The sequence below is a fragment of the Eleutherodactylus coqui genome, chromosome 6 (assembly GCF_035609145.1).
Source record: "Eleutherodactylus coqui strain aEleCoq1 chromosome 6, aEleCoq1.hap1, whole genome shotgun sequence".
Classification (NCBI taxonomy): domain Eukaryota; kingdom Metazoa; phylum Chordata; class Amphibia; order Anura; family Eleutherodactylidae; genus Eleutherodactylus; species Eleutherodactylus coqui.
In genome coordinates, this window is record NC_089842.1 from 17,133,481 (window position 1) to 17,157,488 (window position 24,008).

General features: G+C 51.3%; 2 protein-coding genes across 3 annotated transcripts in view; one reads left to right on the forward strand and one right to left on the reverse strand.

Moving 5' to 3' along the window:
• On the forward strand, nucleotides 1–10,267 carry SLC66A1 (solute carrier family 66 member 1). The gene is made up of 8 exons (XM_066606361.1): nucleotides 1–266; nucleotides 4,579–4,772; nucleotides 5,342–5,471; nucleotides 5,549–5,636; nucleotides 5,917–6,056; nucleotides 7,520–7,612; nucleotides 8,024–8,209; nucleotides 9,097–10,267. The coding sequence occupies exons 2-8, from the start codon at nucleotides 4,588–4,590 to the stop codon at nucleotides 9,175–9,177; spliced, it is 903 nt and encodes a 300-aa protein (XP_066462458.1). The 5' UTR covers nucleotides 1–266; nucleotides 4,579–4,587; the 3' UTR covers nucleotides 9,178–10,267.
• A 7,056-nt stretch (nucleotides 10,268–17,323) lies between these two features.
• CAPZB (capping actin protein of muscle Z-line subunit beta) overlaps nucleotides 17,324–24,008 on the reverse strand; it is a 45,546-nt gene continuing 38,861 nt past the window's right edge. The window contains exons 9-10 of one of the 2 annotated variants that reach the window (XM_066606362.1): nucleotides 21,513–21,620; nucleotides 17,324–17,986 (exon numbers count right to left, since the gene is read on the reverse strand). In XM_066606362.1, coding sequence (XP_066462459.1) covers nucleotides 21,518–21,620 — 103 coding nt within the window. In that variant the 3' untranslated portion in view covers nucleotides 17,324–17,986; nucleotides 21,513–21,517. The remainder of the gene's footprint in view (nucleotides 17,987–21,512; nucleotides 21,621–24,008) is intronic. The other variant, XM_066606363.1, reaches the window with a different exon arrangement.

The window sequence follows — 24,008 nt, forward strand, 5'->3', positions numbered from 1 at the left end:
GTCATGTGTTCAGCTGATACAGGAGCCGGCAGAGACAACAGGAGGGAGGAGAGAGGGCACCGTGCGGTGATACATTGTATCACAGGCCCCCCTGACTGATGAGAGATCTATATTCTATATCACAGGACCCCGGGGGAGGCTGTATATAGGGAGCAGCTGTCCATCAGCACATCGGTTGATACATTGTTTCAGTTTATGATTAGGATTTTACGGGAAGAGAAGAGGCGGAGATCTTGTACCGAGCGGCTGCCGGATCACGTTATCAGGTGAGGCCGGGGGTGAAGGCTGCGCTGTGTGCGGGTGCCCTGGGGTGACTGGGGGCGCTAGTGGGGAGGTTTTGCTTTTCATTCCCACTAGATACAATTCCAGGCCGGATGGGCGATTTATTATTACAGGGCTTTAACGTCTCTGTCCGTACACTTGGGCCTCATGTCCACGGGCGGATATGAATTGTGGAATTGTGGACGATCCGCAATTCAAGCCACCCATAGGGAGACACGGGCGGCTGCAGCTTAATTAAGAGCATGCGGATTTGTTTCGTGGACCTTTTGGTCTGGAAAGCAAATCGCAGCATACTCCGTTTTGCTGCGGTTGCTGCACGGGCGTCTTCCATTGAAGTCAATGGAAGCCGTCCGATCCGCGCTTCCCCCACAGCTGGGAAAGCGGGGGATTAAATAATAAAAAAAACAAAAAACTGCTGCGCATGTCCGACTGCAAGCCATGAGGACCATGCATAGTACAGCGAACCCAGAAGTAGCGCGGTCCGTGTGGATGCCACAGTCTGCATGTCACAGGTGGCTGCAGAACAGGTGAATTCCGTGTAGAATACCCCGCACGGAATCCAACCCGCCTGAGAACATGAGGACTATCTGTATGGATGTCCCCCAAAATCTACGGGACACCAAACATCCAAGTCTACTACCAGATAGAGCAGATGTGTAGATCCACTCATCACCAGTAACCTCCTCCCTGCCCTGGAGGTTGGTGGGTGAGACCTTTTGTGATTGTAACCTTGTTATAAGTGATTGTGTTATCAGAGCAAAAGGGTCATTTATTGTGGAGAACCAACCCCTTGTAGGGAGGCTCTAGTACCCTGTTGTACCGCCTCTAGCTTGGATACAAGATGTGATACAGGGGTCATGGAGGCTCTAGTACCCTGTTGTACCGCCTCTAGCTTGGATACAAGATGTGATACAGGTGGGCATGGAGGCTCTAGTACCCTGTTGTACCGCCTCTAGCTTAGATACAAGATGTGATACAGGTGGGCATGGAGGCTCTAGTACCCTGTTGTACCGCCTCTAGCTTGGATACAAAATGTGATACGGGGGGCATGGAGGCTCTAGTACCCTGTTGTACCGCCTCTAGCTTGGATACAAAATGTGATACGGGCGGGCATGGAGGCTCTAGTACCCTGTTGTACCACCTCTAGCTTAGATACAAGATGTGATACGGGTGGGCATGGAGGCTCTAGTACCCTGTTGTACCGCCTCTAGCTTGGATACAGGATGTGATACAGGCAGGCATGGAGGCTCTAGTACCCTGTTGTACTGCCTCTAGCTTGGATACAAGATGTGATACAGGCAGGCATGGAGGCTCTAGTACCCTGTTGTACCACCTCTAGCTTAGATACAAGATGTGATACAGGCAGGCATGGAGGCTCTAGTACCCTGTTGTACCATCTCTAGCTTGGATACAAGATGTGATACGGGCGGGCATGGAGGCTCTAGTACCCTGTTGTACCGCCTCTAGCTTGGATACAAGATGTGATACGGGGGAGCATGGAGGCTCTAGTACCCTGTTGTACCACCTCTAGCTTGGATACAAGATGTGATACGGGTGGGCATGGAGGCTCTAGTACCCTGTTGTACCACCTCTAGCTTGGATACAAGATGTAATACAGGCAGGCATGGAGGCTCTAGTACCCTGTTGTACCGCCCCTAGCTTGGATACAAGATGTGATACGGGGGGCATGGAGGCTCTAGTATCCTGTTGTACCGCCTCTAGCTTGGATACAAGATGTGATACAGGAGGGCATGAAGGCTCTAGTACCCTGTTGTACCACCTCTAGCTTGGATACAAGATGTGATACAGGCAGGCATGGAGGCTCTAGTATCCTGTTGTACTGCCTCTAGCTTGGATACAAGATGTGATACAGGGGGCATGGAGGCTCTAGTACCCTGTTGTACCGCCCCTAGCTTGGATACAAGATGTGATACAGGTAGGCATGGAGGTATACAGATTCTATTGGCGATTAAATCTGGCAGCCACGGAAGTTACAATGTTGTGGGGATATTCCTGTGACACTCTTGGAGAATTATAGACTGGTAGAGTTGGAAGGGTCCTCCAGGGTCATCGGGTCGGACCCCCTGCTCAGTGCAGGATCACTAAATCATCCCAAACAGATGTCCGTTCAGTCTTTGTTTGAAGACTTCCATTGAAGGAGAACTCCCCACCTCCCGTGGCAACCTGTTCCACTCATTGATCTCCTCACTGTATAATATCTAATCTGTGTCTCCTCCCTTTCAGTTTCATCCCATTGCTTCTACTATTTCCTTGTTCTTTCCTGAGTTCTGTCATTAAAAAAAATAAATTCTACACTTACCTATGCCTACCCCGTCAGTCTACTTAGTAGATCTTCACTTCACCTATCTTCTCCTGATTTCTCTACTTCCTGTGAGGTTACGTACATTGGCTGGCAGTCTTCTTTCTGCCAGCCAACATACGTTACGCTACTGCTCACAGGCCAGCAGGTCGGAGTTCTGATCTACTGCAGAGATTGCTCATGCGAGCTGTCTCTGAAATAGATTAGGCCTTTATCCAAAATTCAAGGCTAGCATGATCACTACCTCCTAAGGACCCAGACACCCCTACTTTCTCAACCATTTCCTCCCTGTTGGTAAGATATAGGTCCAAGATAGCAGATCCTCTTGTTTTCTACCTTTTGGAATATAAAGTTGTCGGATAAGAATTTGTTGGATCCATTACTTTTACCTGAAAGATTCCCAACAAATGTCTGGATCGGTAAAATCTCCCATGATCACCATGTTGTGCTTCTCTGAGAGCTTGGCCATCAGATGTAGAAAGAGTTCATCCATATCTTCTGCTTGTCCAGGTGGCCTATGGTATTGTGTGTGCGGCCGAGCATTATCCTGCTGCCTCTAGGAAGCCGCCATGAGAGAAACACATGGGGCTGCAGGATGTCCTGAACATATTGCTGAGCTGTCATTGTCCCTCGTACCACCACTAGGGGGACCGATGCCCTCACACATCCACTGGTCCCAACAGCTCCGAACAGTCTGGTCAGATGCTCCTCTCTACTGGTGGTCTGTAGGGGGCATCCTGAGCCCGGTCACCTTGTGTGCCCTCACACATCCACTGGTCCAAACACCCCCTAACAGTCTGGTCATACGCTCCTCTCTACTGGTGGTCTGTAGGGGGTATCCTGAGCCCGGTCACCTTGTGTGCCCCCATCCACTGGTCCCAACACCTCCTAACAGTCTGGTCAGACACTCCTCTCTGCTGGTGGTCTGTCGGGGCGTCCTGAGCCCGGTCACCTTGTGTGCCCCCATCCACTGGTCCCAACACCTCCTTACAGTCTGGTCAGACGCTCCTCTCTACTGGTGGTCGGTAGGCGGTCCTGAGCCCGGTCACCTTGTGTGCCCTCACACATCCACTGGTCCCAACACCTCCTAACAGTCTGGTCAGACACTCCTCTCTACTAGTGGTCTGTCGGGGGTCCTGAGCCCGGTCACCTTGTGTGCCCTCACACATCCACTGGTCCCAACACCCCCTAACAGTCTGGTCAGACACTCCTCTCTGCTGGTGGTCTGTAGGGAGTCCTGAGCCCGGTCACCATATGTGCCCTCACACATCCACTGGTCCCAACACCCCCTAACAGTCTGGTCAGAACGGCCGGTGGGGGACAATTCATTGATATGACCATCCAGCCTCTCACATCCCAATAATGCGCCCCCTTCTGGTAACGGGGTGAAATCTCTTCTCTGCGTCGTAGAGGCGTCTAGTGGCCAACAAGCTCTACAAACGGAAGAAGAGGTCACTACACACAAGGAGCCTCCGAGAGCCTCTTATAGGCCAAGGGGGGGGGGGGGGGGGGGGGAACCACTTTTAGGGCCTCCGGTGACAAGACCGTCCATCTAATCACCACAACTCTCAGCATTTACAGATCTGCCTGAGATGGAACTGTGTGCCGGGTTTTACAGCGAAACAACAGCTTCTTCTGGGGGCGGAAGGTTATTATAGACTGTTGTTGTCCACAGCGAACAGGAAGAACGAGCTCCAGCATTCTGGAGTGTGTAATAAACATCATATCATCAGCAGCATTCCTTATTTATTACCTGCATGTCTTATTTGTTTGTACACGCGGCAGTGAAGCTAAGAGGACGTCTGCAGAATTCTGAATGCAGCTCCGGATATAACTGGACTATTAGGCATGATTTAAGAGAAAGTTAGCAGAATTGTGAATGCAGCTCTGGATGTGACTAGAGTATAAATTATTATATGGGTCTGCACGCAGTGTGAACATGATATATAAGGGATGTCTTTTTGTCTCATTTTCAGGGCCGCATCATGTGGGGATCGCAGTTCTCCTGGGAGCTGGGGGGTCCTTCCCCACCGCAGAACTTCTCCGACTGCCTGAATGGGACGGCCTGGGTGTGGAACGTGTTCAACGAATGCGCGGCGAACGGACGGGATCTCGCCAGTGTCTACCTGGGCCTCTTCTCCATCTTGTGTTTTGTTGCTGCTTCCTTCCCGTGAGTAAATATTCCCATTCCTCCCAAGGTCATGTGAGGACGCGGCCGACTCAAGTGCTGACTGAAGATCCTCCGACCACAGACATCCTGTACACACTGACCCATGAGACGTCTTATGGATTCCTTCCTTAAGCTGTGGAGGAAGCCGTGTCAGCGTCTCTCCGTACTATGCACTGCAGCAGGTGTAAAGCCATTGACCCTCATGGTTCATGAATAGAATGCCAGTACTGCAGTGAAGACTGACACAGGCTTTATAATAGCAGTGAGAGAGTAGGACTTTGAAAGCAGTGTGTTAAAGCTTCCACTGCTTTCCCCTCCGGCCTATATAAGATTGCGTTCTCCATAGTGATGTCATACATTGATCATGTGACAAGTCACCTGACCACATTTTTTTTTACTAGCACTCAACAGTTATGACTTACTCACCATTGTTTGACCCTTCCCCATTACTTTACTGACTTATGGCGTCTATGGAAAGTTTGTGCCCCCCCCACACACACATAGGTACAGTAATAGCGCCATCAGCGGTTGTTGCTCCACCTCTTACGTGTCGCCTTCTGTCTTCTCAGGCAATATTATAAGTCCTGTAAGACGGGGAACATGGACCGGGCACTGTCCATCTGGTTCCTGTTGGGCTGGCTTGCCGGAGACTCCTGTAACTTTGTGGGGGCGTTCCTGTCCCACCAGCTGCCCATACAGGTAAGTAACCTCTATGCTCGTACAGAAGGGTGTGATCATGTGACCTGTGCCCGGTGTCACCTGTGTCTCTTCCGCAGACGTACACGGCGGTTTATTACGTGCTGGCCGATCTCTTCATGCTTTCTCTCTACCTGTACTACAAGTACCGGAACCAGGGGCCGAGCGGTGAGTAGATCAGACGCAGGGAAGCCCCCCTGCCCACCTTCTTAGCGGGTATGTTGGGTGCGGCTCAGTTCTCAGCTCATGGAATCTGCCCGTCCTCCGCTGGGCATCTGTGAATGGTAGCCCTTAGTACTGCAGATTGCTCCATTTAAAAGGGGACTCCACCCAAAAGTGACTGGGAGACCGGTCGCATCCCCACTTAATTCTAAAACTATAGACGCCCTACCCCCGTCCCTGGCGTAGCCCCTTTAATATAATGACCCCCTTCTTCCTCCTCCCACAGCGGCGCTCAGTATAAACGCGGTCTGTGGATTCGCTCTGTTCGGTTCTGCTGCTTTGCTGCCGATGCTGGGAAGTCGTCCGGCGTCAGCTGACCTCTCCGTAGTGAGCGCCAGACGCCTGCTTTCCACGGACGATAGCGAGGTGAGTGCCGGTGACGGCTGGGGTCCTCGGGAAGTGAAGCTTAACCCCTTAGTGACATGGACTATTTTTCGACCAAAGGACACTGCAATTTTTCGATGGATTTTCACCTCCACTTTCCGTTGACATGACCATAAATGGAATGTTTTTGGCGTGGCGCGCCGTAGTTTTTATTGCCTCCCATTTTTTGGGTACATATAATGTATTGTAAAACGTTTATTAACTCTTTTTGGAGGCGGCGAGAGAAAACCGCAACTCTGCCATTTGTTTTCTTTTTTATTTTACGGTATTAATCGTGCAGAATAAATGATAAATTCGTCTTTTGCGGTTTGTTACGATTACGACAAAACCAACATTTTTTTTTTTTCCGTTTTTTTTTTTTTCCCACAATAAACAGCGTTTTTTGGAAAATACATATATTTTTTGTATCACTGCATTCAAAGTCCCATAACCTTCTTTATTATTTCCATGGACGGCGCTATGTGAGGACTTGCTTTGGTACCATTTTGGGGTACATCTGAATTTTTTGATCACTTTTATTGGCTGGTTAAACAATGTGTTCAGTTTATTATACGGGTCATTACGGCTGCAGCGATACCCATCGGCCCGCTGCACTTACCTGGTGGAGGGCCGATGATGTCACAAAGGGAGCGCCCTTCCTCTGTGAACACTTTACAATCCAACATTGATCACAGCACGTAAGTGGTTAAGAGCTAGGAGGGGTGTCAGTCACAGCCGCCTCCCTCCCCTGCGGATGGCATGGGCTCGGTTTCTGCGCCATCTATAGGCCATAATTGTACATTCATTTGAGGGAACTGCTTCTCAGCCAGTTCGTACATTTATGCCCTGGGGCGGGTAAGCGTGAAAGGGGGTGCGCCAAGATATAAAGTTACATCCATAACTTTACGATCTCTGGGATCCCCATTGATCTCAAGAAAAGGGGTCCTGGAGGTCTCAGCGTGAATTGGGTGATGGTCACGCATTAGTGCAGCCGCTCCGTTCATTTCAATTACAAGGCTGGAGATTGCCAAGCGCTCCTACTCGGCAGCTTCTGGCGCTCCTCATTGAAATGAATGGAGCCGTGGCACACATGAGCGCCCACCGCGCCATTCATGGGGGACCTCCGGATCATCTATCCTGTGGACAAGGGATAACTTTATAACTTGGTGCAACCCTTTTAATCATTATATAAGGTTCTGAAACTTATGAACAGACTTTGTGTTTCCATTCCTCTCCCTGCAAGATCTCTCCTTGCTGTCAGTGAATAAAATGGCCTCGCATCCATTCACTGACAGCAAGCAGAGATCTAGAGGAATTGTTGAGAACAGTTCCGTCTGCAGTGTAGTGCTGTGCTTTGTTCCATATAATACATATGAGAACAGTTCATATAACGCTCTTGTGGATTTTCGTGTGCGGTTGCGGACGATCCTGATACCCCCTCCCCCGTGTGTATTTGTATATTTCAGCCCTTCTCCACCCAGGAGATCATCGGATGTACAATCGGTTCCATCTCATCCATGTTCTACCTCTGCTCCCGGCTTCCTCAGATCGTCACTAATGTAAGCACACTGCCTCTCTGTAGGGGGGGACTCATGGCCGCCAGCGGGGGAGGGGAAGATAACATGTAACCACTCACATAGATAAATGGAGAACAATCACTGGATAATGAAAAGTTCTGTAACTTTTTAATATAGTTAATCCTCTTCATTTTCAATTCCTCTGCTTGCTGTCAGTGAATGAGAATATTCTTCTTTCCACCCAGAAGCTGAAGACCTGATCTGATAATTCTCACAGCTGAGGGTTTGTTACAATTGTATCCAGTCCTCTGGACTCCAGACTGATACATTGTAACAAACTATCAGGACAGGAGGGAGATTTGTGCTGCTGTGGTGCTAAACCTTTCATTAGGCGATATAGTTTTATTATCTGGAACCAGAGAAGTTTTTAACCCAACTTTCTGGTGTTCGCAGTTCCGGAGGAGATCCACGGAGGGGCTGGCGCTGTCGCTCTTTTTTATGGTCATCTTGGGAAACCTGACCTACGGCCTCAGCATCCTCCTGAAGAACCCAGACAACGGCCAGTCTGAAGCCAACTACATTGAGCACCACCTGCCGTGGCTGATTGGGAGCCTGGGCGTCATGAGCCTAGATCTAATTGTATCCTTTGCAGGGCAGACTTCAGCTGTCTCAGCCCAGCTGCACTTCCTTCCTGCCTCCACCTGGTGGAGCCTTCCCTGTACATTAAAGGGTTGTCTTGCTTCTAGCGGTTTTGCTGCAGGAAGCAGACGCCTCCGTACATTGCCCAGTGGACGGTGTTGGTACTGCAGGCTGAGTTCCATTCACTTCAATAGGCCTGCAGTACCTACGGAGACCACTGTGCAATGTATGGAGCTGTCTGCTTCCTGCCACAAACAGCTAGAAGTGGGACAACCCTTTAAGGCTTTGTTCACTTTTGCACTATGCCTTCCGTTCTTCTGTTCTGTAATAGGAACAGAAAAAACAGAAAGCCAGATGACGGACCTCAATAGGTTTCCATTAACTGTTAGGGTACTGTACCTGTAGTGTGAATGCTGCAGATTGCCTGCGGAGGGAAAACCTTGTCGAAATCTGCAGTATTTCCACTGAGCATTGCCCGCACCAAGAGCGCAGCTCACATCGCCATCCATCAATCGCTACTGAGTGCTGCCATCTTTCCCCTAGTGACAGGCAGCCTACTTCAGCATCACCTGACCAGTGATGGCGGCACTTGCTGGCGGGTGCTGGGTGACGGCGTGCGCTGCGCTCTTGGTGCTGACAGCGCTAAGTATTCGGAGGGACCTTTTAGCCCTGATATGATCACAACATCTGCACCCCTGAAATCCACATACAAATGTCTAAAAATCTGTTACCTCTTGCCACCACAAGAGGGCGATCTGTATAGCTTTCTATTGATCTGCATTGAGCAGCATACAGGTTGCCCCCTTGTGGCCAGAACTGGAATTGCTCAATAATCTCTCCTAACTCCATACAGGATGAGTCCAATTAATTTCCTGACTCCTGAGTAGATCATCTTTCAGTTCTTCGTGTTCAGAGGAAAAAGTTCCGCCGACTCTCCGGCCGCAGAAAGAGAACCGCTGCTGCAATGAAACAAGACGGCTCCACCCCCACAGAGGATCGGCCATTCTCCATGTTTACAGCATTCCCCCTCGTCTTCCTCAGAGCTCACATGGCTGATTTTCCAGAAGACGATGTTTTTTTGTTTTAAGGGGCTTTTGGACTTTTAACCCTTTCACATGCGCTGCAGCCTCCAGCGGGACTTTTATGGGAATTTCTTTTTTTATTCTGGGCATTTTATAACACATTCGGTTATAGATGCACTTAGTGGGGTCACACAAGGGAATATGGGAATTAATGTGACTTTACAGGCTACAGAGGGAAAGTGTACTAATACTTGATGTTGTTTCCTGGACTTTCAGTCTTCGAACACATTGAAGTGCTGCTGCTCCACACCAGGAGACCAAATAAGGGTTAATTTAAAGGGATAGGCTGGTATTTAAGTGAGACAGGATGTTCTTTTGCTGCAAAAATGTGTAAAAAAAAAAAATTACATTGAAATTCTTTTAATCCGGCATTCAATAATCCAAAACTGCTGATTTATCCAGCATAGACCTTCCGTTTAACCCTTTCCAGCTCCATGACTTACATGTACATTATGAGGGAGAGGGGTGGGAGGGTTAGCCCTATATGTACGGCACACAAACGGTGCATGTTCAGGAGCCTACGGTTACTCCAAGGAGTGGAACCGTTACAATGGTTGGGATTGGAGAGGATGCTACTCTGCTGTTAACCCCTCACATGCCACAATGCATGTTGATTGCGGTATATAAGTAGTGAACAGGGAGTGTGTGGTGATTTCATCAGCCCTCCGCCATCCAATCACAGAGGGATAATAGGTTTCCATGGAACCTGGACGCCGGACAATTGTTTCCAGGTCTGCCATGGCTTGTCATAGCCAATAAAAGAGATTATACACTGCAGTACAGAAGTACTGCAGTGTATAATCTGAAGAATGGAAGGTTCCAGTCCCCTACAGGGACATAAAGAAAGTTTAGAAAAGAAAATTACATGAAAAACCTTTCTGTGCGTTTTGTATCGCTGCATCTGTAACGACCCGTACAATAAATGGAACACACTTTTTATCCTGCACAGCAAACACTATAAAAAAAAGCAGCTGAATGGCTTTTTTGTGTTAATTTTGCCTTAAAAAAATGCAATAAAAGTAATCAAAAAAAGTCATATGTACCCCGATGTGTATCCTGGGTGCACTGCCTATGGTGAGTGGGTGCCTGCCGAGACCCCGGCCCGCCCTTCATTCCCTCCTCCCTCACCTGATGTGTATACTGGGTGCACTGAATATGGTGAGTGGGTGCCGGCCGAGACCCCGGCCCGCCCTTCATTCCCTCCTCCCTCACCTGATGTGTATACTGGGTGCACTGAATATGGTGAGTGGGTGCCGGCCGAGACCCCGGCCCGCCCTTCATTCCCTGCTTCCTCTCCTTGGTTGCTCTACCCAATAACTACGGTCTTTCTGTGGCGGTCTGTTCCTTCTGTTCATCTGTCTACGCTGCTGCCTCCTGCGATCCTCCTGAACTCCTATGTAACCATGCCAACCTGTCTGTCTTTTCCTTTTCGGGATCCTTGGAGTTGTATCCCAATCTCATAGTTCCAGACTGCGGACTCTTCTCTTCTCAGAAGTTCTAGGGTTTGAAATGTGGAGATGAAAATCCTCCAAAAATTAGCACATCTTTAGGATCAAACTGAGCGGCATCCTTAACCCCTTCCTGCTATGTGACATACATTTACGTCCTGGGGCGTTGGGGTCTGTATGAAGAGAGGCTGCCTGGTGGCCGGGATCTATGAAGCACACCAGCTTCGGCCCGGACACCGCTGTGCTCTGCTACTCCTTTCCATTGAACAACCCAAGGGCCGAGGAATCAATATCTGGAGAACGGAGCATTTTGGAGATAAACCTCTGATGGGGGAGCGGATTGTTTTAGGACTTTGAACACACTGAAATAATATTCCCAAAATGGGAATACCCCTTTAACCCCTTAGTGACGGCCAATACACCTTTTACTGACCTCACTAATGAGCTTTAAATCTGCACATACATCTTTTTGAAGGTGGTGGCTTGGCCAAGTTTTGACAGCCTGGCTCCTGCTCTAATCACCTGGAGAGGAGAAACCTCGGGTCCTGGCAGTTTAACCCCTTATATGCCACAATTAATAGCAGTTGCCGCATGTAAGCAAATGACGGGGGAGGAGGCTCCTTCTGTCACCCATCGGCACGTCGTAGTGTGATGTCAAGGTACCAATCGGTACCCATAGCAGGCGGAAGCCTGACAAAGTCCTGCATGTGTGCCCTGCATCTCAGCCTATTAGGCCCGGCCTCTGGTAGAGTAACAGGCTGCTGTCATAAACTCAGTAGAATGCACTACATAAGTAATGCAGTATATTATCCTAGCAGTCATGTGATCACATCTACAAGCCCCCCCCCCCCCTCCCCCTCCATCATCATTATCATTAGGGGGTTTAGAGAGTAAAGGAGAAACTCACAAGGCCAGCAGCAGAGAGAAGCAATGGGGAGATTCCAGATTAGAAGATGGTTCTAGTCTGATGATACAGAATCATTTGGATTATCTTGCTGTGTTCATTTTGATGTTGGTACAAGAAGCTGATTGGAAGTACCCCACAGCAAGCAGTGTTAGTGAGATGCTATGTAGACCACCTGTGGTGCTCAGATCAGCAGACCTGCAGTTGGGCTGGGACACTGTAATATCTTCATGTGACATTCTTAAATATGTACTCAAATTGACCACAAGGGGGCAGAAGGCACCATGTGAAACCCCTTCAGTAGTTATCTGGGATCGTCCAAACTAAGGTAATGATCAAGAAAAGGTTGCACTACTTCTTTATCCTTGGGGTGCATTTACACAGGTGAGTGCGAGATCCCTCCGAGAAACTCAGATATCGCGCTTCTAAACATGCGATTCTGCATCCGAGCGCGATGCGTTTTGTGAGAATCAGATTGTGTCACTGAATGATCTTCAGGTGCATCAGAATTACATGGATTTTCAATAGGAAAAATTAAACCTCGCACTCCCCTCACGGACATTCTTCACACCCATTGGTGATAATGGCGCCATTTCTTTGTAACGGGTTCTATTCTCGTGTGAGATCTGTGCGCCTCGCAACAAACAAAACTTGTGCGATAAAATCCACCTTGAAGGGGTTAATCTTTTCACTGATGATCCATCTTCCGGATAGGTCATCAGTAGTTGAGGGAAGGAGGCCCACCGCTTGGGGGACCCCCGTGCATCAGCTGAGGGCCAGGCCCCATATTAAGTTTAACATGTATTTTACAAGGTCCTCCCTTCTATCTCCGGCCGTCACTTACCAGCAGATGAGGATTGGATGGTATGCAGCAGCTACACTCCTCATCAGTGCCCGCCCTCCCCTAGATGTATGTATATATATATATATATATATACACTCATCATCAGTCCCCTTCCTCCCCTAGAAGTTGTCAGATGAGACTTTCTCTCTGATTGTAACGTTGATATAAGTGATTATAATATCAGAGCAAAAGGATCATTTATTGTGGAGAACCGACCCCTTGTAGGGAGGCTCTAGTACCCTGTTGTACCGCCTCTAGCTTGGATACAAGATGTGATACGGGGGGGCATGGAGGCTCTAGTACCCTGTTGTACCGCCTCTAGCTTGGATACAAGATGTGATACGGGGGGGCATGGAGGCTCTAGTACCCTGTTGTACCGCCTCTAGCTTGGATACAAGATGTGATACGGGGGGCATGGAGGCTCTAGTACCCTGTTGTACCGCCTCTAGCTTAGATATAAGATGTGATACAGAGGCATGGAGGCTCCAGTACCCTGTTGTACCGCCTCTAGCTTAGATATAAGATGTGATACAGAGGCATGGAGGCTCCAGTACCCTGTTGTACTGCCTCTAGCTTAGATACAAGATGTGATACAGAGGCATGGAGGCTCTAGTACCCTGTTGTACCGCCTCTAGCTTGGATACAAGATGTGATACGGGGGGGCATGGAGGCTCTAGTACCCTGTTGTACCGCCTCTAGCTTGGATACAAGATGTGATACGGGGGGGCATGGAGGCTCTAGTACCCTGTTGTACCGCCTCTAGCTTGGATACAAGATGTGATACGGGGGGGCATGGAGGCTCTAGTACCCTGTTGTACCGCCTCTAGCTTGGATACAAGATGTGATACGGGGGGCATGGAGGCTCTAGTACCCTGTTGTACCGCCTCTAGCTTAGATATAAGATGTGATACAGAGGCATGGAGGCTCCAGTACCCTGTTGTACCGCCTCTAGCTTAGATATAAGATGTGATACAGAGGCATGGAGGCTCCAGTACCCTGTTGTACTGCCTCTAGCTTAGATACAAGATGTGATACAGAGGCATGGAGGCTCTAGTACCCTGTTGTACCGCCTCTAGCTTGGATACAAGATGTGATACGGGGGGGCATGGAGGCTCTAGTACCCTGTTGTACCGCCTCTAGCTTGGATACAAGATGTGATACGGGGGGGCATGGAGGCTCTAGTACCCTGTTGTACCGCCTCTAGCTTGGATACAAGATGTGATACGGGGGGCATGGAGGCTCTAGTACCCTGTTGTACCGCCTCTAGCTTAGATATAAGATGTGATACAGGCAGGCATGGAGGCTCTAGTACACTGTTGTACCGCCTCTAGCTTGGATACAAGATGTGATACGGGGGGGCATGGAGGCTCTAGTACACTGTTGTACCGCCTCTAGCTTGGATACAAGATGTGATACGGGGGGGCATGGAGGCTCTAGTACCCTGTTGTACCGCCTCTAGCTTGGATACAAGATGTGATACGGGGGGGCATGGAGGCTCTAGTACCCTGTTGTACCGCCTCTAGCTTGGATACAAGATGTGATACGGGGGGCATGGAGGCTCCAGTACCCTGTTGTACCGCCTCTAGCTTAGATATAAGATGTGATACAGAGGCATGGAGGCTCTAGTACCCTGTTGTACCACCTCTAGCTTGGATACAAGATGTGATACAGGCAGGCATGGAGGTTCTAGTACCCTGTTGTACTGCCTCTAGCTTAGATACAAGATGTGATACAGAGGCATGGAGGCTCTAGTACCCTGTTGTACCACCACTAGCTTGGATACAAGATGTGATACAGGCAGGCATGGAGGCTCTAGTACCCTGTTGTACTGCCTCTAGCTTGGATACAAGATGTGATACAGGCAGGCATGGAGGCTCTAGTACCCTGTTGTACCACCTCTAGCTTGGATACAAGATGTGATACAGGCAGGCATGGAGGCTCTAGTACCCTGTTGTACTGCCTCTAGCTTAGATACAAGATGTGATACAGAGGCATGGAGGCTCTAGTACCCTGTTGTACCACCACTAGCTTGGATACAAGATGTGATACAGGCAGGCATGGAGGCTCTAGTACCCTGTTGTACTGCCTCTAGCTTGGATACAAGATGTGATACAGGCAGGCATGGAGGCTCTAGTACCCTGTTGTACTGCCTCTAGCTTGGATACAAGATGTGATACGGGCGGGCATGGAGGCTCTAGTACCATGTTGTACCACCACTAGCTTGGATACAAGATGTGATACAGGTGGGCATGGAAGCTCTAGTACCATGTTGTACCACCACTAGCTTGGATACAAGATGTGATACGGGGGGGGGGGGGGGGCATGGAGGCTCTAGTACCCTGTTGTACTGCCTCTAGCTTAGATACAAGATGTGATACGGGCGGGCATGGAGGCTCTAGTATCCTGTTGTACTGCCTCTAGCTTGGGTACAAGGGGGTATGGAGGCTCTAGTACCCTGTTGTACCACCTCTAGCTTGGATACAAGATGTGATACGGGCAGGCATGGAGGCTCTAGTACCCTGTTGTACCACTTCTAGGGAAAGGGTTTTCTCACAGCTTAAACTTGCTTCTCACCCCCCCGTCCTTCCTGGTTGTCTGCTGACCAGGATATGTGCTGCTGCAGCAAATCACCAGCTGTAGAATCGGGGGCAGTAAAGCTGCGTTCCCACCCAACAGGTACCCCTTGAGGCTGAAAGCCCACCCAGCTGCGGCTGCCAATAGCCGCACGATTTGGCTATCGGCAGGATCGCGCTTCCATCGGCAGTAACGGCTGGGCGGAGTCTAGTCAGCAAGTGGTACCGGATAGATGGGAACGCACCCTAAAGGGGGCAATGATGAGCCGACCAACCAGCAAACAGTCAGCGGCTGATCTTCGTTTCATTAAGCATAAAGACACTCGCTGACCAGCGGTACGTCCCCCCGTGTGAACAGGGCTGTACAGCTGACCTCGGGACCACCGATCTCCGTAGTGATTGGTCGTCCCCCCGTGTGAACAGGGCTGTACAGCTGACCTCGGGACCACCGATCTCCGTAGTGATTGTACGTCCCCCCGTGTGAACAGGGCTGTACAGCTGACCTCAGGGGACCACCGATCTCCGTAGTGATTCGTCGTCCCCCCGTGTGAACAGGGCTGTACAGCTGACCTCGGGACCACCGATCTCCGTAGTGATTGGTCGTCCCCCCGTGTGAACAGGGCTGTACAGCTGACCTCGGGACCACCGATCTCCGTAGTGATTGTACGTCCCCCCGTGTGAACAGGGCTGTACAGCTGACCTCGGGACCACCGATCTCCGTAGTGATTGTACGTCCCCCCGTGTGAACAGGGCTGTACAGCTGACCTCAGGGGACCACCGATCTCCGTAGTGATTGTTCTTCCCCCCGTGTGAACAGGGCTGTACAGCTGGCCTCGGGACCACCGATCTCCGTAGTGATTGTTCTTCCCCCCGTGTGAACAGGGCTGTACAGCTGGCCTCGGGACCACCGATCTCCGTAGTGATTGTACGTCCCCCCGTGTGAACAGGGCTGTACAGCTGACCTCGGGACCACCGATCTCCGTAGTGATTGTTCGTCCCCCCGTGTGAACAGGGCTGTACAGCTGACCTCGGGACCACCGATCTCCGTAGTGATTGTTCTTCCACCCGTGTGAACAGGGCTGTACAGCTGACCTCAGGACCACCGATCTCCGTAGTGATTGTTCTTCCCCCCGTGTGAACAGGGCTGTACAGCTGACCTCGGGACCACCGATCTCCGTAGTGATTGGTCGTCCCCCCGTGTGAACAGGGCTGTACCAGCTGACCTCGGGACCACCGATCTCCGTAGTGATTGTTCGTCCCCCCGTGTGAACAGGGCTGTACAGCTGACCTCGGGACCACCAATCTCCGTAGTGATTGTTCGTCCCCATGAGCCGATTCTTGGCCCATGTAAAATGAACTGAGTGCTGACCAACACGTCGACCGGCGCTGATCACATCTGGCCCCGAACTTGGCTCTTCTGAAAGGACCTTTAGGCTCCTGTTGTAGCCCCGCCCTTTTGGCAATCAGAATTCATGTACAGACTGAGGGGGGCTGAGCTAGAGGTGAAGCCCCCTCTGATCCGCACACGAGATCTAATCGCTCTAGGATGGGGGTCCAGAGGCCATTTTATATTACTCCTGGACAACCCCTTTAAGGCGGTGAAAGAATTGTCAGTCTTCCTATAGGCTGTCGAGATAAACTTCCCGCCTTCCTCCTCAGCCGCCTTTATAGCTTTATCAGAGATGCTGTAATTCACTGCCCTCTGCTGCCTTACATTGTGGGAGTAGTAGTGCTGACATCAGGCTCTATACAGCCATCCATTTCCCACATAAACTAGGCAATCCCAGTACAAACATTATACCAGCGGGTGGCAGCAGTGAGAGGTGACTTCCTGCAGCCTGAGCGCTAACAGCAAGCCAGCAGATGGCAGTGGTGACTTCCTGCAGCCTGAGAGCCAACAGCAAGCCAGCAGATGGCAGTGGTGACTTCCTGCAGCCTGAGAGCCAACAGGAAGCCAGCAGGTGGCAGCAGTGAGAGTTGACTTCCTGCAGCCTGGCGGTTAACAGGAAGCCAGCAGTGAGAGGTGACGTCCTGCAGCCTGGGAACCAACAGCAAGCCAGCAGGTGGCAGTGGTGAGAGGTAACTTCCTGCAGCCTGAGAGCCAACAGCAAGCCAGCAGAATAGTCCCTGCAGCTCTGGATGTGACTGGAGTAGGTATTTTTGCTGATTTAACCTGTAAGTTGCTGGTCAGTCAGAAGCATACGAGTGGGTGAACGAGACTCTGGCTTCCCGCAGACCAGACAGAGAGCAGACAATCGGGACGTGATATTTAGAATCGTTTTATTGTTAGTACAGGAAGGCTCATATAGAAGACTTAAAGCTTTACAAAAAATATATATATAACAAAACAAAAAAAGGGAAAAAAAAAATAACATACCCTACGCATTCCCCAGACCGGCACCAGGAAAAATGATATTGGGGGAGGGGCCAGAGGATCCCATGATGAAAACATGAAGTCTCTTCATCCACCCTCCAGCACAGATCCGTCTATTCTTCGATAGGAGGTAACCATTGTTGGCGCTGTGGAGGGCGGAGCAGGATGTGCAGTATATAACGGGGTAACACGGGGGTGGGGCCAGTTAGCACAAAGGGGGAGGGGTGGGGAAAGCTGGAGGAACGAGCCCCAAACTGTGGCGGGATCATACAGCTTTATTGGGTAGGAGCGGACTGTGCTGAATGGCTATGTAAGTGATGCAGACAGAGACGGGGCAACAAACGGACGGGGCGAAAAAACCCAGAACAGAGAAAAAAAATTAAAAAAATCAGAGGGAGCCCATGACTGATGGGGACCGGGGGAGACATCATAAGAAATGAAAGGGGAGGGGGAGTGGATAACATTTAACTTTGCTGCTTTCTCTTCAGAGCCTCCACTAAGTCGTTCTTCAAAGCCTCCTGTTTCGATTTGTCTGCAAACGTCTGGACGGACCTGGAAAGGGGCGAAAAACGGGAGAGAGTAAGGTGGAGACAAGGTAAAACGGACCTCACTGGTCTACCGGAGGTGGGGGGGGGGGGGGGGGGTCTTGGGCAAAGTCAAGCCAACACAAGTCAACGGACTGGTAGAAAGTCTGTTGCAGGAACCATAAACTTCTGTGGAGCGCCCTCTAGAGGGCAGCATCACTGGGTATCCTCTATCAACAGGCCGTACCGCATTCATCAGTGAGAAGGTCAATCCTCCTCCTGTCACAAATCCCAGAGTCACACGGTAAAGCGGAGGACACCAGCGTATGATGGCGGTATTTATGCGTCCATAACAAGGACATGTGTCCCGGCTTGATCCCAACACTAAGCATCATGGGAAATTAGGATGCTTGGCGTTCCGAGTTAGGAGAACCAGAGTCTGGCTGGGATACATATCCATATTGGAGCTACATAAGTGCTGCTGGAATATGTGGTGCATCACCGGCCTAACGCTGAAAATCGATGCGTCCTTCAACCAGGGAAAGAGGAGCCGTGCGAGAAACCCCAATTAATCCTAGTTAGCCCAAAGCATTTATGTTACTTTGCTTCAAGAAATCTAATCCTCTCAGTATAATCAGTGCCATTACATTATTCTGCTGGCTTTACATGCAGCTGACTGGCATTGTGCTATAATTAGTATAATTACACCCCGCTCCTCCTCTGTCAGGTTATATACTATATCTCGCACTGTGAGGAATATTTGGTTATTGCCAGTTTTCACTGGCACAATCCCCTCGGCCTCTGGAGGGCGCTGCGAGTTATATACACATGCCATGGCACCCTGCTGCCGACTTATTACTGGTTTAGTAAGGAAATCCAGGGGACTGAAAAACGATGGTGAACAAGCTAGTCTTTACCCAACGTCCTCCACAGCTCATTACATGTAGGAGCCAGTGCTGAGCTGTCCAATAGCAGCCAACAGAGGGCAGCATGTGGTGGGCATCATATTTGGGGGTCTGTGGGTAAGTTTGGCCCTATATAGCCTTTCCCGTTGGTATAAACATCAGCCCTGTAAGATAAAAAGCTTCATGTGGACGTTTAAAGAAATCGTCCGGTTACAAGGGTCGATCATGTGATTGTCCAATGAAGCGAATACGAATGGTGCGAACGCGTGCACAAGCAAAAGACGAACGAGAATTCCTTCGTTTGCGGTCAATCGCATCTTTTTTTACGCACAGAACATGTATTGTTTCTGGGTTAAAAAAAAAAAGAGCGGTATAAACAGAAAATCATCGTATCGTTCATAGATGAGACTGTGGAGTGAAGGGAAGGACGGCGGCGCAGAGAAGGGCGGCCACGTGCAGCTCGCTGATTGATTGGCGTAAACTGCGTGAAAGGATGGTTGGAGAGTAGAATCCGGATGTGTTCACTCCTCGCTGATTTGCTGTGGATTTTGATGCAGTTCAGCCTTAGATTTCACCCCTTTAATTGAAACTGCGAGATCTGCGGCAGAGCTGCATGAAAACCTGTGACAAAATTGGCAACAAAGCAGCGACCTGCGAACGCAGCCTTATACAAATACACGCCACTGCGTTCACCTGGAAGTACAATTCGAACGGACTCAATAACGCATTTCTTTGATCCTTTTCTCCGACCAAGTTAGCCGCGTTTCAAGTAACCAATCAGTGAACTTCAGAAGAACCAATCAGAAAACATTACGTAAACCAATCAGTGAACTCTACGTGGGCATCCAAATCTGACAATCCACCCCTCCATGATGATGCGGTCCCATATACCTTACGGACACTCCACCCGCACACCCGACTACCTCTGCTGCGGCTTCCGGTGGATACAAGCCGATGCAGACCAAACACCCGATAAGCAAGAGTAAAAAAAAAACAAAAAAAAACGGCAGGAGCTGGTGAAGTACGCGGCGTAAACCATTTTCGGTCATATGCGACATATTTAGGCGACTGACCTGTGCCGCCGCTGGGTGAATCCGCCCTCATGCTGCAGGTTTTCAGCCCTTCAAATGAGCGAGATGAAATCTGTAGCTAATTGGCAGCGGAAAATATGTTCCACGCAGACAGTCTCTTCGCAGGATCTTAGGGTGGGCCTGCAGCACCCTCATCTATGTACCCATGGGGCAGACCGACTTCTGAAGGAGTTTTAATTAACTTCTAGTTAAAAATTCAACGACTGATGACGCTATTCCACGTGTGCCGGCGGCGGTGGGAGCGCACGTGTTTTATGGTAATCGCTGGATTGCACCTGCAGCTGGGCAATTAGAGAATTAACAGCGCCATAATGGACTTCCATTCATCCGATGCCTCACAGCTGAGGGTTTGTTACAATTGTATCCAGTCCAGACCTACGTTGCTAAATTAGTGCATAACCCCTTCGGGACCAAATTTTGAATTTTTAAAAAAATATTTTGGTTTTTCCATCCTCGCCTTCCAAAAGCCGTAAGTTGTTATTTTTCCCATTGACCTACCGGCTTGTATTTTTTAAGAGTGAACTTTAATATACCGAATAATGGACAGAAAAACTTGTAAAAACTAAAGTGGGGAGAAATTACAAAATTAATGCAATTGCACCATTTTTGGTGGGTTTAGTTTTTCATGGCTTATTGGAGCCGAGCTGCAGTACCGCACACAACCTGGTAGACAAGGGTGGCGCTGTGTTTTGCAGAAGGCAGCCGTGTTTTTCCAACCATGGACAACATCTTCAGGAAGCACCAATGTAGACAATCCGCCATGAGCTGAACAGCCGGGACTCCGGACGGTTACAATGTAATAACCGGCTTCCGGTATGTGCAGCTCACAGAGGATGGTCTGGACTGGAGACGACTGTAACAACCCTTCAGCTGTGAGAAGTATTAGGTTTGTAAGGGGTTTTGGCTTCAGGATGTGAATGACTAGGATTCCTATTTATCAACAGCAAGCAGAGATCTGTATATCAGAAAGATGTGGAACTTCCCGTTATACAAGGAGGACTCTACATAACGCTAGGAGACCCTCTGTACGCCCCCTGTAACACTGCAAACCATCAGTTCCTGCTTTGACTATATGGGGGCGCCTCCAAAGTAGGGGGCACCCTCTAGGGGGGGGGTGACTATTCTTCTTAGGATGCCATAGGAGCCCCTCCCCCATGTGCACCTTGCCTCCCACACACTACATGTGTTAGATAACATGCATCTCAGTAAACTCCACAGCGGGATTAGTCACTCCATGCAACCCCGTGTTCCGGCAACTTACCCCGCATCGGTGAACTAGCAGTCAGGGCCCGTCACCTGCCAGGAAGCTGCCGCAGTAATGCATAGCGAGAAGCTGCAAATACTGACTATCCCTTTAAGTCCTTCGTTAGGACACAGGTGGCGCCGGGTCCACACTGCATGGTCTCACCCTCATCCTGCCATGCACTGGGACGCCGGCTGGTGCTGCACGAGCCGCCCCCTGCCATGCAGTACGCTGCGCTGTCGTGAGGGCACACCATGCGGACACCACCGGCCTGTGTCAGGGAAGTGGTGATGGCAGAGGACGGACAGTGGGTACCTGGACTAGTTATCAGGCTGCAGGTAGATCTGGCGTTGCGTCAGCACCTGAGACAGCTCCCTCTGGAGTTGCCTAAATTTAACGTTGTCGGGGATTGCGTCTATTGATCTACACAGAGTCCGGCGGGAGGAGAGAGAAGCGAGAAGAAGCTGGAATGAGACTGTGACAAAACACGCAGTGGAGGGGGGGAAAAGGAAAAACCTTGCGGGTGGGGAGGCACAGGGGTGAGGGACGGACAGAGCCTAGGGGAAAAGGCACAGGGGTGAGGGACGGGCAGGGCCTTGAGAAAAAAGGCACAGGGGTGAGGGACGGGCAGGGCCTACGGGGAAAAAAGGCACAGGGGTGAGGGACGGGCAGAGCCTAGGGGAAAAAAGGCACAGGGGTGAGGGAGGGGCAGGGCCTACGGGGAAAAAAGGCACAGGGGTGAGGGAGGGGCAGGGCCTACGGGGAAAAAAGGCACAGGGGTGAGGGAGGGGCAGGGCCTACGGGGAAAAAAGGCACAGGGGTGAGGGAGGGGCAGGGCTTACGGGGAAAAAAAAGGCACAGGGGTGAGGGAGGGGCAGGGCTTACGGGGAAAAAAAAGGCACAGGGGTGAGGGAGGGGCAGGGCCTACGGGGAAAAAAAAGGCACAGGGGTGAGGGAGGGGCAGGGCCTACGGGGAAAAAAGGGCACATGTGTGAGGGAGGGGCAGGGCTTACGGGGAAAAAAAAGGCACAGGGGTGAGGGAGGGGCAGGGCCTACGGGGAAAAAAAAGGCACAGGGGTGAGGGAGGGGCAGGGCCTACGGGGAAAAAAGGGCACATGTGTGAGGGAGGGGCAGGGCCTACGGGGAAAAAAGGGCACATGTGTGAGGGAGGGGCAGGGCCTACGGGGAAAAAAGGGCACAGGGGTGAGGGAGGGGCAGGGCCTACGGGGAAAAAAGGGCACAGGGGTGAGGGAGGGGCAGGGCCTACGGGGAAAAAAGGGCACAGGGGTGAGGGAGGGGCAGGGCCTAGAGGAAAAAAGGGCACAGGGGTGAGGGAGGGGCAGGGCCTAGAGGAAAAAAGGGCACAGGGGTGAGGGAGGGGCAGGGCCTAGAGGAAAAAAGGGCACAGGGGTGAGGGAGGGGCAGGGCCTAGAGGAAAAAAGGGCACAGGGGTGAGGGACAGGCAGGGCCTTGGGAAAAAGGGCACAGGGGTGAGGGACAGGCAGGGCCTTGGGAAAAAGGCACAGGGGTGAGGGACAGGCAGGGCCTTGGGAAAAAGGGCACAGGGGTGAGGGACAGGCAGGGCCTTGGGAAAAAGGCACAGGGGTGAGGGACAGGCAGGGCCTTGGGAAAAAGGCACAGGGGTGAGGGACAGGCGGGGCCTTGGGAAAAAGGCACAGGGGTGAGGGACAGGCGGGGCCTTGGGAAAAAGGCACAGGGGTGAGGGACAGGCGGGGCCTTGGGAAAAAGGCACAGGGGTGAGGGACAGGCGGGGCCTTGGGAAAAAGGCACAGGGGTGAGGGACAGGCGGGGCCTTGGGAAAAAGGCACAGGGGTGAGGGACAGGCGGGGCCTTGGGAAAAAGGCACAGGGGTGAGGGACAGGCGGGGCCTTGGGAAAAAGGCACAGGGGTGAGGGACAGGCGGGGCCTTGGGAAAAAGGCACAGGGGTGAGGGACAGGCGGGGCCTTGGGAAAAAGGCACAGGGGTGAGGGACAGGCGGGGCCTTGGGAAAAAGGCACAGGGGTGAGGGACAGGCGGGGCCTTGGGAAAAAGGCACAGGGGTGAGGGACAGGCGGGGCCTTGGGAAAAAGGCACAGGGGTGAGGGACAGGCGGGGCCTTGGGAAAAAGGCACAGGGGTGAGGGACAGGCAGGGCCTTGGGAAAAAGGCACAGGGGTGAGGGACAGGCAGGGCCTTGGGAAAAAGGCACAGGGGTGAGGGACAGGCAGGGCCTTGGGAAAAAGGCACAGGGGTGAGGGACAGGCAGGGCCTTGGGAAAAAGGCACAGGGGTGAGGGACAGGCAGGGCCTTGGGAAAAAGGCACAGGGGTGAGGGACAGGCAGGGCCTTGGGAAAAAGGCACAGGGGTGAGGGACAGGCAGGGCCTTGGGAAAAAGGCACAGGGGTGAGGGACAGGCAGGGCCTTGGGGAAAAGGCACAGGGGTGAGGGACAGGCAGGGCCTTGGGGAAAAGGCACAGGGGTGAGGGACAGGCAGGGCCTTGGGGAAAAGGCACAGGGGTGAGGGACAGGCAGGGCCTTGGGGAAAAGGCACAGGGGTGAGGGACAGGCAGGGCCTTGGGGAAAAGGCACAGGGGTGAGGGACAGGCAGGGCCTAGAGGAAAAGGCACAGGGGTGAGGGACAGGCAGGGCCTAGAGGAAAAAAGGGCACAGGGGTGAGGGACAGGCAGGGCCTAGAGGAAAAAAGGGCACAGGGGTGAGGGACAGGCAGGGCCTAGAGGAAAAAAGGGCACAGGGGTGAGGGACAGGCAGGGCCTTGGGAAAAAGGCACAGGGGTGAGGGACAGGCAGGGCC

Coding starts and splice junctions, on each gene's coding strand:
- SLC66A1 (XM_066606361.1), top strand. CDS start 4,588: ATGTGGGGATCGCAGTTCTCCTGGGAGCTGGGGGGTCCTTCCCCACCG. Junction 5,472..5,548: donor CCCACCAGCTGCCCATACAG/GTAAGTAACCTC, acceptor TCTCTTCCGCAG/ACGTACACGGCGGTTTATTA. Junction 8,210..9,096: donor TCATGAGCCTAGATCTAATT/GTATCCTTTGCA, acceptor ACTCCTGAGTAG/ATCATCTTTCAGTTCTTCGT.